The 16,309-nt window shown below is 42.8% G+C and overlaps 1 protein-coding gene across 3 annotated transcripts in view; it reads right to left on the reverse strand.

The window, feature by feature from the left end:
• Positions 1-16,309, reverse strand: part of UST (uronyl 2-sulfotransferase) — a 321,381-nt gene that overhangs the window by 52,638 nt on the left and 252,434 nt on the right. For all 3 annotated transcript variants that reach the window (XM_006080287.3, XM_044924120.1, XM_044924119.1), the window contains exons 6-7: positions 2,905-3,002; positions 695-852 (exon numbers count right to left, since the gene is read on the reverse strand). In XM_006080287.3, coding sequence (XP_006080349.1) covers positions 695-852; positions 2,905-3,002 — 256 coding nt within the window. The remainder of the gene's footprint in view (positions 1-694; positions 853-2,904; positions 3,003-16,309) is intronic.

Here is a 16,309-nt window from a genome sequence, read left to right on the forward strand (position 1 = left end):
ACAGACAACCCAATCAAAAAGTGGGAAAAAGACCTAACAGACGTTTCTCCAAAGAAGACATACAGATGGCTAACAAACACATGAAAAGATGCTTGACATCGCTCATTATTAGAGAAATGCAAATCAAAACTACAATGAGGTATCACCTCTCACCAGTCAGAATGGCCCTCATCAAAAAGTCTACAAACAATAAATGCTGAAAAGGGTGTGGAGAAGAGGGAACCATCTTGCACTGTTGGTGGGAATGTAAATGGATGTAGCCACTATGGAAGATGGTATGGAGAGACCTTAAAAAACTAGGAATAAAACCATCATATGATCTAGGATTCACTTTTGTTAAATGGACTTAGAGCCAGAGACAGCGCATCAGACGATGGCTCCCTCCCATTTGCCCACCTTCCCATCCACGGAAGACCCAGCAACACGTTCAGGACAATGCTGACGGGGATGTTGCCAATTTCATTTTCCAGAGGGAGAAATGGAAGCATCAGGCCTTGAAAACATTGTGAGTTTATGTTTGGCCCCGACGCTCAAGGCTTTGGGATCTGTATCTCGTGGTTCTAACCTTGCTTTGAAGCCAGGGGAACCTCCCTTCACTAACAGAGGAGGTGATTCCATGTCTTTATTTCCTGAGTTTCCTTTTCAAAGCGAGTCACCCTCCTAACAGAGAAGAACTGCTTACAGATGGAGTTACCTGGGTCTTTGTAGATACTGAGCACACCCTTGAAGTAATGAGGTAAAAATCTTTCCAGTAAAAGCAGCACGTCTTCCAACTCTTCGAGAATCCCCACAAGCAGGAAGTTTTCATTCACGTTCAGTTTTGCTCTTTCAAGGGCCCATTCACCAGGCTCCCTTTATGGATAGAAAAATGATTTTTAAATCAAAGGTTGGTTTTCAAATGCAGCAACAACATGCTGGAAGTTTCTCCTTTCTCCTACCTGCCCCCATTCACCAAAGTCCAAATCCCACTTCCTTTAGGGACCAGCCCAGATGCAGCATCTCCAGCCGTGGTCCAGCTGGCCCCTGCCCACCATCTCTCCTCCAGCATCATCGCCCCTGTCTAGTGCCAGGCCTGGGGCTCTTGAGCTTAGTGAGCCCCAGATAAATGTTGGTTATATGGCCCAGGCAGCTAAATATCAACAAACGCTGATTAGAATGGCTTATTTATTTATTGGCCACACTGCACAGCATGTGGGATCTTAGTTCCCTCACCAGGGATCGAACACATGCCCCCTGCACTGGAAGCACAGAGTCTTAACCACTGAACCACCGGGGGCGTCCCTAGAATGACTTTTTAATAGAAGGATCAAACCGAATCCATAAAAGGAGAAGTTTAGACATAGGAAACTTACTGATATTGATTTCTGTAGAAATCAAAATAGGTGTCAGGTCATGACTGCTAATCATCTTATTCTTCTGAGAAATTTAAAGACAAACTTTTAAAATTATGATTACAGAAGGGAAACAGCCTAATTTGCATTCGTAAGGCAGATCTCTGAGCCGACAACACTGTAAGGAGCCCAGCCTGCGGATCTCAGGAACTAGGCTCCAGGCCTGACTGGTTTTTACCATCTGGGGGAATTTGGGAAGCCAGGATTATTTTTTGAAAAATTTTAAACAATCCTTATTTAGCTCAAATAATTGTTGTCAAGGTGGGAGAAGGTGACATTTTGAAAGTGTTCTGACGATCATCACACATGGACCAAGATAAAGCACAGGTCCTTGCCCCAAGGCTGGGAAATATACAATTTAAAAAGTACTTTAAGGAGTTACAATCATGTTTCTCGGAATAAATATGTTCATTGTGTCAGAAAGGGAGACATCGGGCCCCAGATCTTCCCAGGATCTGAAGCCCTGACCCTGAAGCAGAAGGCATGTATTACAGAGCCGGGGTGGGTGAGGGAGGCTTCCTGAACTCAGGAGTTTATGATGAAGCCGACATGTCTAGCCCCAGAATTCTGACCATAAACAAAGCGGTAAATTCAGCAAAACGTCAGTAATAACTAAGCAGCAACCACAGTGTCAGCAAAAAGTACAATGAATAAATAAACTGCAACTTGAGACAGCTGTGTGTCCCCTGCTCCCAACCCCTGGTCTCTTTAGACCTTCTAATCAACCTCTCCTTTGGAGGGAAATGTCACTTCTGGCATCTGGGTTTATTTTCCACCAAGCAAAGATAATATTCATCATTACCACCATTTCTTCTGGAGGCTACACACGTCTAGTGTACAGTAAGTTTCCAGTGTAGCTGGATCAGAACTACCTGGGGAGAGGGTCATAGTAGCCTGGACCCCCATCTCAGAGACTGGGATTAGGTGGGGACTCCTAAGAAGTTCCCCAGGGATGCAGAGGAGGTGGGTGGACCACATAAAGTGTCTGAATAAGTCACTTTATAGAGAAGGGTCTGGCATCCAAATAAGGCTGAGGAGTGATCACTAAAAGTACTTTCTTCTTCTCTAAGTGTCTCAGGAGAGAGACACTCTGGAATTTTCCACATGAGCATCCCTGTTTCGACCCAATTAGACACACCACACCTGCAAGGACACCCATCAGTGAAGCTGTCACTGCAGAGAAGCAGGCTGGGTGCACCCCCCTGGGCTTTACTATCTCATGAGCTGGGTAGTGACAGATGTATGTTAAGAATGAAGAAGAGTTTGATTGGCATTTCAGTTACACAGCTTTAGGGGTGGTCCCCAAGGCCCCCTCTAGATCTTGCTTTGTTAATTTCCTTATTTATAAGACATTCAGAGTCTCAAATGTGATCTTGAGAGATTAGCAATAAACATTAACTGAATTCCAGAAGCTAGGGAGACTGGGGACACAGGTGCCTGAGCAGCGCCAGCTGGTGGGTTTCCTACGATCATCGTCCACGTAAGCATGTCATGAACCTGTTTCAGTCTTTACCTGCATCTGGGGTGCTGTCCACAGAAATACGGAATGATGTAAAATAACCTGGGGTTGGAACACTCGGGGTAGTTTTCAAGAATACACTCATTGATGTCCTAGAAGAGAAAACACGGCAGTGAGAAGGCTGGTGGTCTCTGCAGGGCTCTGCCAAGTGTCAAGAGAAATTGATACTTCAATGACATGGAAACGCTTTGAGAAGATGTAGAAAACTGATGGAGTTCGTGAGAAGACTTTCTTTTTTGCCTCACACCAGCCTGCTCCACCGGGCAGGTGCACACGTGGTCCCAGCATTTCAGAGAATGTTTGTTCTGTTGAGTTAACAGAATTTTTGTGTTTCCCCGTGGCCTGAAGTCTCTGCCTGGATCACAAGCATCTTGGAGCAGTCCTGCTGGCTGTGGCTAGTTGTGGTCCCAGCAGTTATAAGAAACTGGAAAGTATATAGTGGGCATTTAACAAATATTTTTTTAATGGATTCAGTATGATTTAATTCTTAGTTCATCCAGACTTCATCAGAGATCCCTATACAGCCAACCCTGTAGAACTTTCCTGTGTATCCCTGTGTATCACATATCCAAAAAATACTTGTTGTTATTCAGTTGCTAAGTCGTGTCTGACTCTTTGCAACCCCTGACCCCGTGGACTGTGACCCACCAGGCTCCTCTGTCCATGGAATTTCCCAGACAAGAATACTGGAGTGGGTTCCCATTTCCTTCCCCAGGGGATCTTTCCCACACAGGGACTGAATCTACATCTCCTGCTTGGCAAGTGGATTCTTTACCACTGAGCCACATGCGAAGCCCATAACAAATACTTAAGTATTGAACATAGTCACATAAAGGGTTTGTAAATTTTGGAGGGGCTGTAAAACCATTTCTAATGTTATATTAGGTTAGAAAGTGAATGTTTGCCTATAGACATTCTCTCACTTTCCAAGGCAACAGTTGTCATTCCCAGATAGCAAATTTGTAATTTCCGGACAGAAAATTTCTTTTCTATGAGGCTGAATGTGGGGTCTTTGTCAGCATTATTGGAGCTTACAGTGGCTTGATGGGAGATGAAAAAGAGGGCTAAAAATCCACTTTCATTAAGGCAGATTACATTGAATACCCCACATAAGACATGTCTGTGGAGAAGGAAATGGCAACCCACTCCAGTACTCTTGCCTGGAAAATCCAATGGATGGAGGAACCTGGTAGGCTATAGTTCATGGGGTCGCAAAGAGTCAGACACGACTGAGTGGAAAAAAAAAAAAAAGATATGTCTGGTTATTAGGTATTTCTAAGGAGAAAAGATAACCCAATTTACAAACAAACCAAATAGCTGTGGGATGCTTTTCAGAAATATTACTGGCAAGGCGGATTAAGAGCGGTCCCATGGCCAAAGGAGTTTATAAGTCAGTTGAAACCACTGAATCTGATATGATTTGTGTAAGTGGTTAGTTATTGAAAATTTTTTTTTAGTTCCAGCTTGTAGTTGGAAAAACATAACTTACATGTCTTTTTTCTTTTTTTTTTTTTTTAGGACAACCTTTTCTTTTTCCCCCTCATGCTTCTTTAGTTTATGTAGTAATTAAATAAATTACACAATTACAATAACGAATTCAACTGGAAGAAAGAGATTCAGCAAACATGGTCCCACGGTCAGTGGAGTTTATAAGTCTGTTGAAGCCACTGAATCTGATATGATTTGTGTAAATGGTTAGTTATTTAAAAATTTTTTTTAGTTCAAATCGGTGGTTAGAAAAACAAAACTTAAACATCTTTTTTTTTTAGGACAACCTTTTCTTTTCTCCTTCATGCTTCTTTGGTTTATATAACAATTAAATAAATTACACAGTTCAACTGGAATAGAGATTCAGCAAAAAACAGACTGTAGTTAAAGACTTGGGCCTATCGTGGGAAGCAGAGGTGTGTAGTTCCCAGAGAGGAATATACTAGAAGTCAATGGAACAGTGAGCGCCAGCACATCCAGCCACGCGTGACGTGAAGGGTGGTTAAGAGCACCTCATTGTGTATAAAAGCCCATTAAAAATGCAGGATGTTAGACCCAAAATACCTTTCTAGGAAGAATTTGACACAGAGAGATGTATGTATGAGACTATTCATTGCTGTAAGATTTATGACAACAAAATATGGCCGAGCTCACAGTTCATTAATGGGGGATTGATTCACAGAGCAGTTCTGGTGCATTCCTACCGGGAAACACGCACGGGGCACCCAGAAAGGAGAAGGATCTACACACACTGTCCTAAAAACTGTTCACGATGTTTGCAGGTGAAATAAAGTCGATTACAGGACAACATGAACATGTAGGACAACACAAAAATAAACTTATGTGTTTACAAAAGGACTCAAATATCTGGAAGGATAAACACAAAACTGTTCAAAGAAGTTGTTTATGGTGGTAGATGCAATGGAAGGTGGGAATATATTGAACTTGTACTTTGATTCATGTTTGGAATGTTAGCTTTTATTGTAATGTATGTATTTTAGTTTTACCATCAGAAAAGTGTGAGAGCTACACATTGTAAAGGGCTTGCCTGGTTGCTTAGTGGTGAAGAATCTGCCTGCCAATGCAGGAGACCTAAGGGACTGGGGTGTGATCCCTGGGTTGGGAAGATTCCCTGGAGGAGGAAATGGCAACCCAGTCTGGTATTCTTGCCTGGGAAATACCATGGACAGAGAAACCTGGTGGGCTACACCACATGGGATCGCAAGGAACCAGACACAACTTAGTGACTAGACAACAACAAACACATTGGAAAACAAAGTAAAACTTGTGTGGGCGGGTGACTGGGCTTTGCTTTCAGGATGCTCACCCTCCAGGTATCCTCCGGCAGCTGGCGTCCCCCAGGGACCTAAGCCTCAGGTCAGAGCGCCCAGTAACTGGGCGGGGGTCAAAGGGAGGGAGCCTGGAGCTGGGTGAGAAGCAGGGCACAGGACACTCCAGCGAGGCCGTCATTGTCCGAGACAGAGGGTCTGTCCTCTGAGGTTGAGATTTCACAGTAAACGGCTGAGTAATGCGACAGTGATTTAGGGGGTGTCCAGAGATCCTGCCCATACACGGTCAGCCCCCCAGAGACCTGCATTAACACCAGCGGTGGGGCAACAGAGTCCAGCAAAGCCTCCCACAGAAACTCTCACAGCACCTGCGCTCCTCCAAGTCCACTTTCCAGTTGCCTTTTAATAAGAACTTGTGTAATTGTTTGTTTAGGTGGTGAGTCCAGGAGAGCACAGATGTCTGTTCTCTGCATCTCCAGTGCTTAGCACCCTGCCTGGAAAAAGCAGGGCTGCAATAAATACTCAGCGAATGAATGGACAAATGGCAGAGGGACTAAGCCAAGACATACAACCGCCATGCTGTCCCCAGAGATCTCGAAGGAGTGGGCAGAGGACATCAGCTGGTGGGGGCGAGGAGGGCCGAGGACCACAGGGACCTCAGAAGGACTTTCCTCTATTGGAATCCACAAATAACCTCCCGAGGTCAATTTATGGGAAGACATAAATTCCAAGTTCAAAAATTGTTGTTAACCTTTCTTTCTTAGAGCAAGACGTGTCCTGGGAGATTTCAAAGAGTTCCATTTGAGCCCATTAGGTTGATGAATGGTGTTGGCCACAACCAGCTTATGGAAATGCTATAGGAGAGCATAAATAAAAGATGACTCAGGTGTAAGGCCAAGCGGAAGCCGGAAACGAGCTGTGAAGACCCACGCACTTAGCTGCCTGTGGCTTAGCCACAGCGCCCAAGTGATGTTGCTTCCCGGCAGCTCAAGAACTTGTGGCCTCAGGAGGCTGGTCTTGGCCACTCACACGGTCCACTCTTACTGGAACCCAGATCTTCAGAGAGTGACCTTTCAGTTTCCTGGGCCACCAACTGTGACAAGTGTCAACTCGGCTGCTCCTCTAGTATCCTGCTCTGATGGGCACTGTCCAGTGCCCCCTGGGGCCATTTGGTTTTCCCCTAGAGTTAATCATTTTTAGTGTTAGGCTTTACTATCTCCTGTTGTTTTACAATCACCTTTGTTCTCTTTGCACATATATAGTTTAAAATGATTATGCAATTTCATTTTTTTCTTCCCATGCAGTACTTATAGGGTAAGATTGCTTTAAATGAAAACCTTAATATATATTTTAAAATCTGCTCTAAGGTCATCATCATGGTGATGACTTTAGCCAAACTGGACCCCTTGCCAGTGCTTGATCTACGATTTTCTTATCTGGTCCTTGGATCTTGGTATCTACCACAGCAGCCCACAAAACACTCTCCTGCCCATCTAGCTCACTTTTAAGATTGGATATAAACATAAGACCCCACTCTGACCATACTCTCGATTTATTAGGGAAATGAGATATCTTGTATAAATACACTTTCCAGATAACTGAGTCCATTTAACTGCCAAAACTACAATAAAAAAGGACCAGTTTGGTTGAATTTCATTCTAAACTATGCTATTGTTAAAAGTGTACACTTACACTCTCTAGGTTTTCTTTGTGGGTTCATCTTCCTTCACTTGGATCTTTTAGCAAAATCATCTTCTGTTGGTTTGCTCCTGTAACATTTTCGCTGGCTGGACTGTGATGAATAACACCAAGTGCCAAAGGCCCCACAGCACCCAATGGAAACCCCAGGCACTACAGCAGGATCCCTGCGGGTCCTCCCTGATTCCTCTCTCACCCTTACTCTCCACAGCACTCAATGGCCCCTCCCTGCAACTTGACCCCTAAAAGGTTTCTTAATCTTTGTTCTCCCACCCATTCCACACCTCAATCCCCGCTCAACTTATCCGCTGCTACGTAGTATCCCTTCCATTTCTTCTGCCCAAATGCACTCTGCACAGAGTTGCTGCACTACAGCTGAAATACAAATTCATCCACATCAGCCCCCTGTTCAAAAACTTCGAAGAATTCTTATTGACAATGCAGTGGGAATAACAATCAGGTAGAGCACCTGTTAAAAATATTAATTCCCAGACAGGCCTTCCAGTGTGCTTGATGTAAATGGGTTCTCTGGGGACCAGGCTAGAAATCATTTTAAAGAAGAACCTCTGGGAGATTTTGAAGAGCTAGTTACTGTTCACGAGCAGCAACATTGTGCCAGTAGGGAATTCCATGCCTGGCTCATCCGTCTCCCTTGCCTGCATTTCCTTCTCCCCTGGTCCCAGAGGAGGCCCAGGTTTTGGCGGCATTTCAGGCAGAATGAGCGTTAGCATCCTCCAGTCCACTTGTAGAGAAGGAAAGGCTCTAGAAGCTGGGGAAGAATTCAGGACCTGACAGCAGTTTCAAGGCAACTCCTGGTGAACCCTCTGAGTAGACAAAGCACATGCAACTTACATAGCGTGGTTTGCAGCATTCTCAGCATCCTTGGTCCCCAATCAAAAAAATCTCCACATCTCTTACCAGTGGTCCTGGGACTTTGCTCATTTAGTAAGACAAAATAAGTGGCGTCTGCAGTATGCTTCTCTTTCATTCCATGATCTTGCATCATCAAGCCCTCTCCAATCCTATGGCTAATCCTTGGCCCAGAAAGGAAGGGTCTAAGAAGTTTCAGAAAAATGAAAAGTTGAGGTATACATGGTCCATGGTGGGGGAGGTGTACCCAGACAGACAGGACTCCAGGTCCCCCAGCCCTATCCAAACCGGAAGAGCTGTGCTTTGCCTGGGTTTATGTACTGGGCTTTTTTATAAGGTTTCAGTTGATACAAAGGTTCTAAATCTGAAAATCATTATTTCAGACCAGCACACAGAGGCTCAAGATACTGGAACAGCTAGCAAGAGCCCCCCAACACCCCACCCGTCCCATTGCCCTACATAAGCAGGTGATTCCCGTCCTAGGGCCCAAGAAGTCAGATCTTACTAGTTGGGTCATGCCTGGGTCCTATGATCAAAGAGCACCTTATGAAAAAAATCACCAGTCTAGGAAAACATTTTTTCTTCCTCCTTTCCTTCCGAAGGCCCAAGATGTTGAGAGTTCTGTTCTTCCCCCTACCTCACCCTTTGGGCTTCCCTTATAGCTCAGTTGAGAAAGAACCTGCCTGCAATGCAGGGGACCCAGGTTTGATTCCTGGGTCGGGAAGATTCCCTTGGAGAAGGAAATGGCAACTCACTCCAGTGTTCTTGCCTGGAGAATCTCATGAACAGAGAAGCCTGGCAGGTTGCAGTCCATGGGGTCACAAGAGTCAGATACGACTTAGTGACTAAACTACCACCACCACCTCACCCTTTAAGGAAAGAGGGCTACCAAACCCATGGCAGCAAGCAGAAGAGTAGGTTTCATATGTATACAATAGTGTTAAACGCTATAGAGTATCTATATTCTATAGGTCAAAATAGATGGTAACGATGACCCTAAATGCAAGGCAGCAAAGGAGACACAGATGTAAAGAACAGATTTTCGGACTCTGTGGGAGAAGGCCAGGGTGGGATGATTTGAGAGAATAGTATTGAAATATGTATATTACCATATGTGAAACAGATTGCCAGTCCAGGTTCAAAGCATGAGAAAGGGTGCTCAGGGCTGGTGTACTGGGATGACCCTGAGGGATGGAATGGGGAGGGTTGTGGGAGGGGGGGGTTCAGGATGGGGAACACATGTACACCCATGGCTGATTCATGTCAATGTATGGCAAAAACCACTACAATATTATAAAGTAATTAGCCTCCAATTGAAATAAATTAATTTTAAAAATACATGGCCTCTTTTATTGAAAAGAAATGTTATAATTTTGGTGTATAGTGTCAATCCCGGTTATTTTAGTTTTCATTATCAATTGTGAATGAATAGAGGTCTTTTGAACCTAAGAAAAGCTGGGAATGAACCTGGCCTTCGGGAAGGCACACTGCACACAGGTGGAGGGCTGGGCAGACTTCCCAAATTCAACCCTCTGAACCTTTTGAAAGCCATACCTGCTGGGCCAATGCTGTTCCAGGCTCCTGGGCAGAAGGGACTGCCAAGTATGCAGAGTTTTGCCAGGCTGGGTGGTTATTTTATTAGGCAAATAAATGTCTACAGATTCTAGTGTAAAAACACTGGGCCCGACCCAGTTTTGTACAAACATTTTCAAAAGTAAAAGTGGAATTCATTATCAGTCGCTCCTTTTCATAATTACAATTTTTTTGGCTAACTATCATTTCCCTTCCTTCTACATATAATGCCTGGCATATCTGAACCAAGAATGTCTTTAAGCAGAGGTTAGCCCCAGTGGATTTATGAAATCTTTGGATACCTTAAATTTTATACAAGTGGGACATTTTATGAAAGCCCATCTTGAAAAATTTTTCAGGCATAAATTTTTACAGAATAATAAATCATGAGAACTGAATTCAGTGACTAGTGGGAGGAAGACTCAGGAAAAAGAGGTAGAAGTGAAAGTGAAGTCGCTCAGTCGTGTCCGACTCTTTGCGACCCCATGGACTGTAGCCTACAAGGCTCCTCTGTCCATGGAATTTTCCAGGCAAGAGTACTGGAGTGGGTCCCCATTTCCTTCTCCAGGGGATCTTCCCAAGCCAGGGATCGATCCCGGGTCACCTGTATTGGAGGCAGACGCTTTACCATCTGAGCCACCAGGGAAGTCCCTAAAGGGGTAGAGAGGGCAATTAATTCTTTGATGCTGTTGATTAGAAATGAAACACAAGATAAACTTTACCTGGGATTCTGATTTTAAATGTTCAGCCAGAATTTTCTTATAAAGTTTACATCTATGATGCCCTGATATAGTCTAAAGCAATCTGATTTTGTGTGTGTGCATGCTAAGTTGCATCAGTCGTGTCTGACTCTTTGCGACCCTATGGACCGTAGCCCTTCAGGCTTCTCTGTCCATGGGATTCTCCAGGGTTGTCATTTCCTACTTCAGGGGATCTTCCCAACCCAGAGATAGAACCCATGTTTCTTTGTCTCTTGCATTGGCAGGTGGGTTCTTTACCACCAGCACCACCTGGGAAGCCCCTATGAAATCCTGGGTTGACCATTATTTTCCTCGGCACTCTGAAGATATTACTCTATTGTCATCTGGGATCTACTGTTGCTGATGGGAAATCTGATTATCAGCCTAATTACGCTTCTTTCACTAGTCATCCGCTTGTCTTCCTTTTCCTTGATATCCTGCAGCTTTATTTCAAAATATTTGACTGTAAATTTAACTTTGTTTATTCTGTTCAGTTCTTACGTATGCTTTCAGTCTGAAGAATCACACCTTCGATTTTAGACTATTTTGTCTTTCAATAGCTTCAAATACTGCTTCCCTACCATTTCACCATTCTTTTTTGAAACTCCTATTGACTGACTGTTGGAAATTTACCACATTTCCTACATCTTTTAACTGCTCCTTCTGTCTATTTCTTTCTCCCTCTCTTTCTTGACATTTCTGAATTGAAGTTTTGATCAATTCTTCATGCCTACTTTCTAATTCATAAAGTTCCTCTTTCACTCTACTCAGTTCAAAGTTTATTCCATTTCTTAAGCTTTTATTTCCACAGCCATTAAGTTTTTATTTCAATTACCATATTTTTCATTTTCAAGATTTATTATTAATTATTTATTAATATCATAATGTTCTTGTTTCAAGTGTTTGTCATGTAATTTCCTGCTCTTAATGGAAGCTATTCACACTTTTATCTTCTCAACATCCTAGGCATACTTAATAAGTCTTTGCCAGATTGTTCTGTAAAGATAACTGGAATGAATTTCTGTCTCAACAGTAGATTTTGTTGCTTTTCTTGGTATTACAGTTTGTTTCATGTGCTTGCTTAGATTATTTGGCCGGTAGGTTCATTTTGAGTAGGAGATTCATTTTCGTTCTCACCCTCTCTCTCTCTTCCTTCCAGTCCCGGGCCTTCCCTAGTGGTTTTGCAGTTACTCCTATCAGGACTCCTGGCACTAGGCCAGGACCAGGTCCCATCTGAAGTTCCCATCCTATGAGAATAATGGGAATATTCTCACAGGGAATGAAAGCCCATTTTGAAAATTTTTTCAGGCATAAATTTTTATAGAATCATAAATCATGAGAACTGAATTCAGTGACCAGTTGAAGGAAGACTCAGGAAAAAGAGGTAGAGAGGGCTATTAGTTCTCTGATGGGAATAATGGGAATAACAGATCTGGTTACCAAGAAGGAAGAATTTGGTTCACTTTCTACTTAGGAGGCCGTGACTTTGTTTTACTCCCTCTCTAGGTTTACCCTTTAGAAAGCCATAGTTCCAGTGGCAGGGAAGGGGCCATTGTGTTTGGCTTTCTTTGCTTGAGAGTGAGGGAAGTATGGCTGTCCGCCTCAGGATGTGGCATGGAGCCTGGTGCTGGCCTCCATCTTCACACAGAGTCCAGTGCGTGGCTGCCACCACCTGATTCTGGACCAGAGATCAGCTGGCCTGTGATTCCACTGCTGCTCATTCCTCTGGTATTGTTCCAACCTTGGGGACACTCTGTGTATTTCCTTTTTAAATATTCTATCTATCATTGTTATGTGTTTGGGGGTCAAGGGAGCATAAAATCAGTATACCATCTTGCTTGGGGTCCTGCATGGGCTGTTCATGCTTTTTTTTTCCCGGCAGGAAGTTCTACTGGAAGGAATCCTGAGTGCACAAGTGTGGGGGATGGATATAAGGAGTGCATCTTGCCGAGTCAGAGGAAAGAATCTTGGTAAAATGTCAAGGCCATGCCAAAGCAAGGTCACATGTTTATTGAAATGTGATAATTTCTGCTTCATAAGGATGTCAGAGATACCTGGCCAGAGCACAGTTTAAGCCAGACCTCAAACAGTGTGACTTCTGAGGATTCTCTTACAGACCCTGCAAGATATTAATATATCATAGCAATGATTCTTTTATAATGGCATTACTTTGAGTCTTTTAATTGCTTCAAGTGTTGCCGAAAATTCCAATATTTGAAGTAAACCACAAATATGAAAATGGTGTAATCTTCGCTCTACATTTTCTTTATTAGTGTGATACAGGCTCTAAACTTTTGGAAGAAAAGCTTCATGCCTCTCCTCTGTATTATGGTACCCATGCGGGGCCAGTCAGGTGCACTTTTATAGCTCATAAAAGTGGCCTTTGAAGATGATGAAATTTTAATTTGAATTGTGCTATGCCTAGCAAATCACCATGGGAATCTGGCAAAAGCTTTCAGAAGACAGTGCTGCTTTTCAATAAACAACATCATAAAAAATTCAGCAGCAAAGTGAAACCCAGAAAGCAAGCACTGTTGCGTTTTAATCAAAAAGTCTTTAAATGATATTGTGGATACTGATATATCATTGTGGATACTTTTTTTAGTAGACATCTGGAAGACCGAAATGTCATTAAATGACCTCTATCCTACTCCCTCCTAGAAAAGGTACTTTTCAGATGTGTGCTCCACTTAGAGGAATAATGACTTTGGGATTTTGTGATTCTAGTCTCCAAGGCCCAGAAAGATCCACGTGGTGGACCTCTGCCACCGGCAGCTCTGCAGGTGCTGTCATGGTTAACCAGCCCCCTGATCCTAGGCCGGTTCTGCCCTGAACATTCAGCCCGGCATAGGTATGGCGACAGTCCCTGCAGAAAGGGGCTATGTTGATTCTATTTGGAAGCACACAGTCAATGGGGCTCTGTGACCTTCTAATATGACTAATGTTGAGATGCGGATCAAACACTTAAAATAAGCAGGAAGTTGGGTTTATGGAGAGGTCTATCCCCCACCCCCTCCTACCGAGTCACATAGGAAACAGACAGGTCACCATTCTGCAGGCTTTCTGTAGGGATGGTAGTACGGTATCATTTGAGTGGATGGCCAGGGGATCTTAGGGATCTATAGCTTTCCCACTCTGGATCTTAACAAGACCATGGAAATACATTTTAACTCTTGACTGCTTTCCATGTAACCCCAGAAGGAAAAGATGCTGTTAAAACTTAGGCCAGGGACCAGAAGGGCCACTGCAGATTTTACTTTAAAGTTGAATTATGAACTGGAAAGAAATGCATCATGCAGCTCCTATCTGTCCACTTCACCTGTTAACAGAAACCTCAGAGATGGGCTAAGTCCCTACATGGTTCAGTATTTCCCGGAGGCTATGTGGAGCAGACCAATCAGGTTCCACCCGAGCTTCTGGAGGGACATGAGCCTTTTGAGTGTAAGAATGGCAGGCATTCCTGGGAAACCAAGTATGTTCTTCAAGGGTTTTATACCATAAAAATGATTTATGACTCCTTTGGGCCACACAAGTTTCTAAAAGCCACAGCAACTGTCTTAACCTCATAGAATTTTGATGATTTTGCCTTCCCAGCTGAAGAGGTTCAGCATTCCCTTTTCTTTCTTTCACATCCAATAGTCTAATAGTTTTGGCCTATGAGGCCAAAACAAACCGCAAAAGTCACACTTTCAACTTCTGGTTATCCAGGGCATAAACAACATGTTTGTGGATTTTTTTTTTTTAGGCTTCCAGCCTTTGCTTTCTGTGGCCCCATAGTCCCAGCTCAGAAGGTCATAAAGAATCCACAACAGATTTAAAAAAGAGAAATTGAAACTAAATAGTCAGAATGATTATTTTAGATGCACTGGAAATTTCAGTTTCTTGAGACCCTGTAATCATGAGTGACTAAGCATTGACTGGGTGATGGAGGATCACTGGACTATTCTCTTTTATATGAATATTTGAAATTTTCCATAATGTGTAGTGAAAAGTAAACAAATAAACAAACAAAAAAAAAAAAACAGAAAAAATACTATAAGAATAGTTCCACCCTCAGCCAAATGCCTTTTTTTCCTACTTCCTTATTTTGCCCTGAGCTTTATTTTTCTGTAGTTTGTTCATTCATTCATTCACATTCTTTCTCTTCTGACTTCAAGGCCTCTTGGACTGTTTCCGGGTGGGTAAGAGACCTTTATGAATCTTCAGACTTTCACCTTTGTAATGTTCCATCCAAGTTTGTCTGGAGACCTCATTTCTGATCCTATCATTGCCCCTGCCCCCTGGATTATTTCTGCTCCAGAATGAAATGTAACTACATAGGATTCAAGAAAAAAAAGCTATAAGATAAGTCCCTTTTTTTACACTGGTTACTGGGATGTCTCTCACAGCTTCTTGTAAAAAGTTCTCTCATATTTTTATTATGTGCAGCTGTGTCTAAGAGATGACATTTAACAAACCAATGTAAACCCCAATTCTTATTTTTTAAGGGCTATGTTATGATAGTTTTTCTTTTACTACCTTCTCCTTTCAATTATTGATGTTCTTCCTCTTTTCGATGTATTATCTGTCCCTGGATAGACTAATGCTCTATAAAGAATGAAAATTTTCAAATCATATACTATAAGTGGGTATACTTATCTACCCACACAAGTAAAACATTTATTGAAATGAAGGACTATTAAAGTTTTAAAGTATCAAAGTTTCCCAGATACTTTTTCCTCCAAGTCTCTAAAACTAAGAACCAAAGGCAAAGAAAAGCAAATATTTTATCGCCTCAATTTAAAATATATGAGTCACACCAAAGATGCAAAGATCACTTCCACAGACTAAACGTTTAAGTATGCTTATCATTTAGGCACACACATGGAAGAATGTGTAGGAAGAAAGGCAGAGTCTTCCTGGTGAAAAACTGATTAAACATATTTGGAAGGAAGGGTTATTTCTCTCTTTCTCTCTTACCATGAACAACAGATGAAGGCACAATCAACTGTAATGATTTAGGTGGTTAGAACCAATTCTTTGTAATGACCAGGATAAACATTTTCAGCTCTCAAGGTGTATGGTTTAATTACTGTTACAAGATCCATAGCCCTCATTCAACACTGTCCTTACTGGGCTTCCAATATATACTGGGCCCTGTGTTATGGACAGTGCATTCCTGCTCCCCAGGAAGGAATGTTCTAGAGCAGGGGTGGCAAACCCCACTGCCCACTAGTGCTGTCAGATCACATGGATGCACGAATGGGGCCCTGTACCCGTCCACGCTGTCTGAGTGGAAAAGCCTGGAGCAAACTGGGAAAGCACTCCTACTGTCTTGAGGGGGCGGGTGCTACTCTGCTCAAGCTTGTCACTGCCGCGTGGATTTTGTGCCAGGGATCACCCAATCATCTGATTTTCCAAGCAGAGCAAGAAATTTGAATTTTTGTGTGAAATCTCCTAATTTCACTCATAAAACAAAAATTGTGAGTGAAGCAATCATGTCTGCAGGTCAATAGGACTCACAGTTGACCAGTTCACTGGCTTAGCCATCCCCATTTCAACTTTGAGTACTCCCTAAAAAAATATAGGATCTTATGGTTTGCTATCCTATGTTTCTGACAAGAATAATGTTGGTAGATAAAGGACAGCTGGATTTTAATGACACTAGACCAGTTATGGAACAGAGCTGTGGGACAGAGAAGGAAAACTGGATTTGTCGTCAGATGCTCTAAGTTTGAATCTTGATCTCTTATTTACTAGTTG

Source organism: Bubalus bubalis, chromosome 10 (genome assembly GCF_019923935.1).
Source record: "Bubalus bubalis isolate 160015118507 breed Murrah chromosome 10, NDDB_SH_1, whole genome shotgun sequence".
Classification (NCBI taxonomy): domain Eukaryota; kingdom Metazoa; phylum Chordata; class Mammalia; order Artiodactyla; family Bovidae; genus Bubalus; species Bubalus bubalis.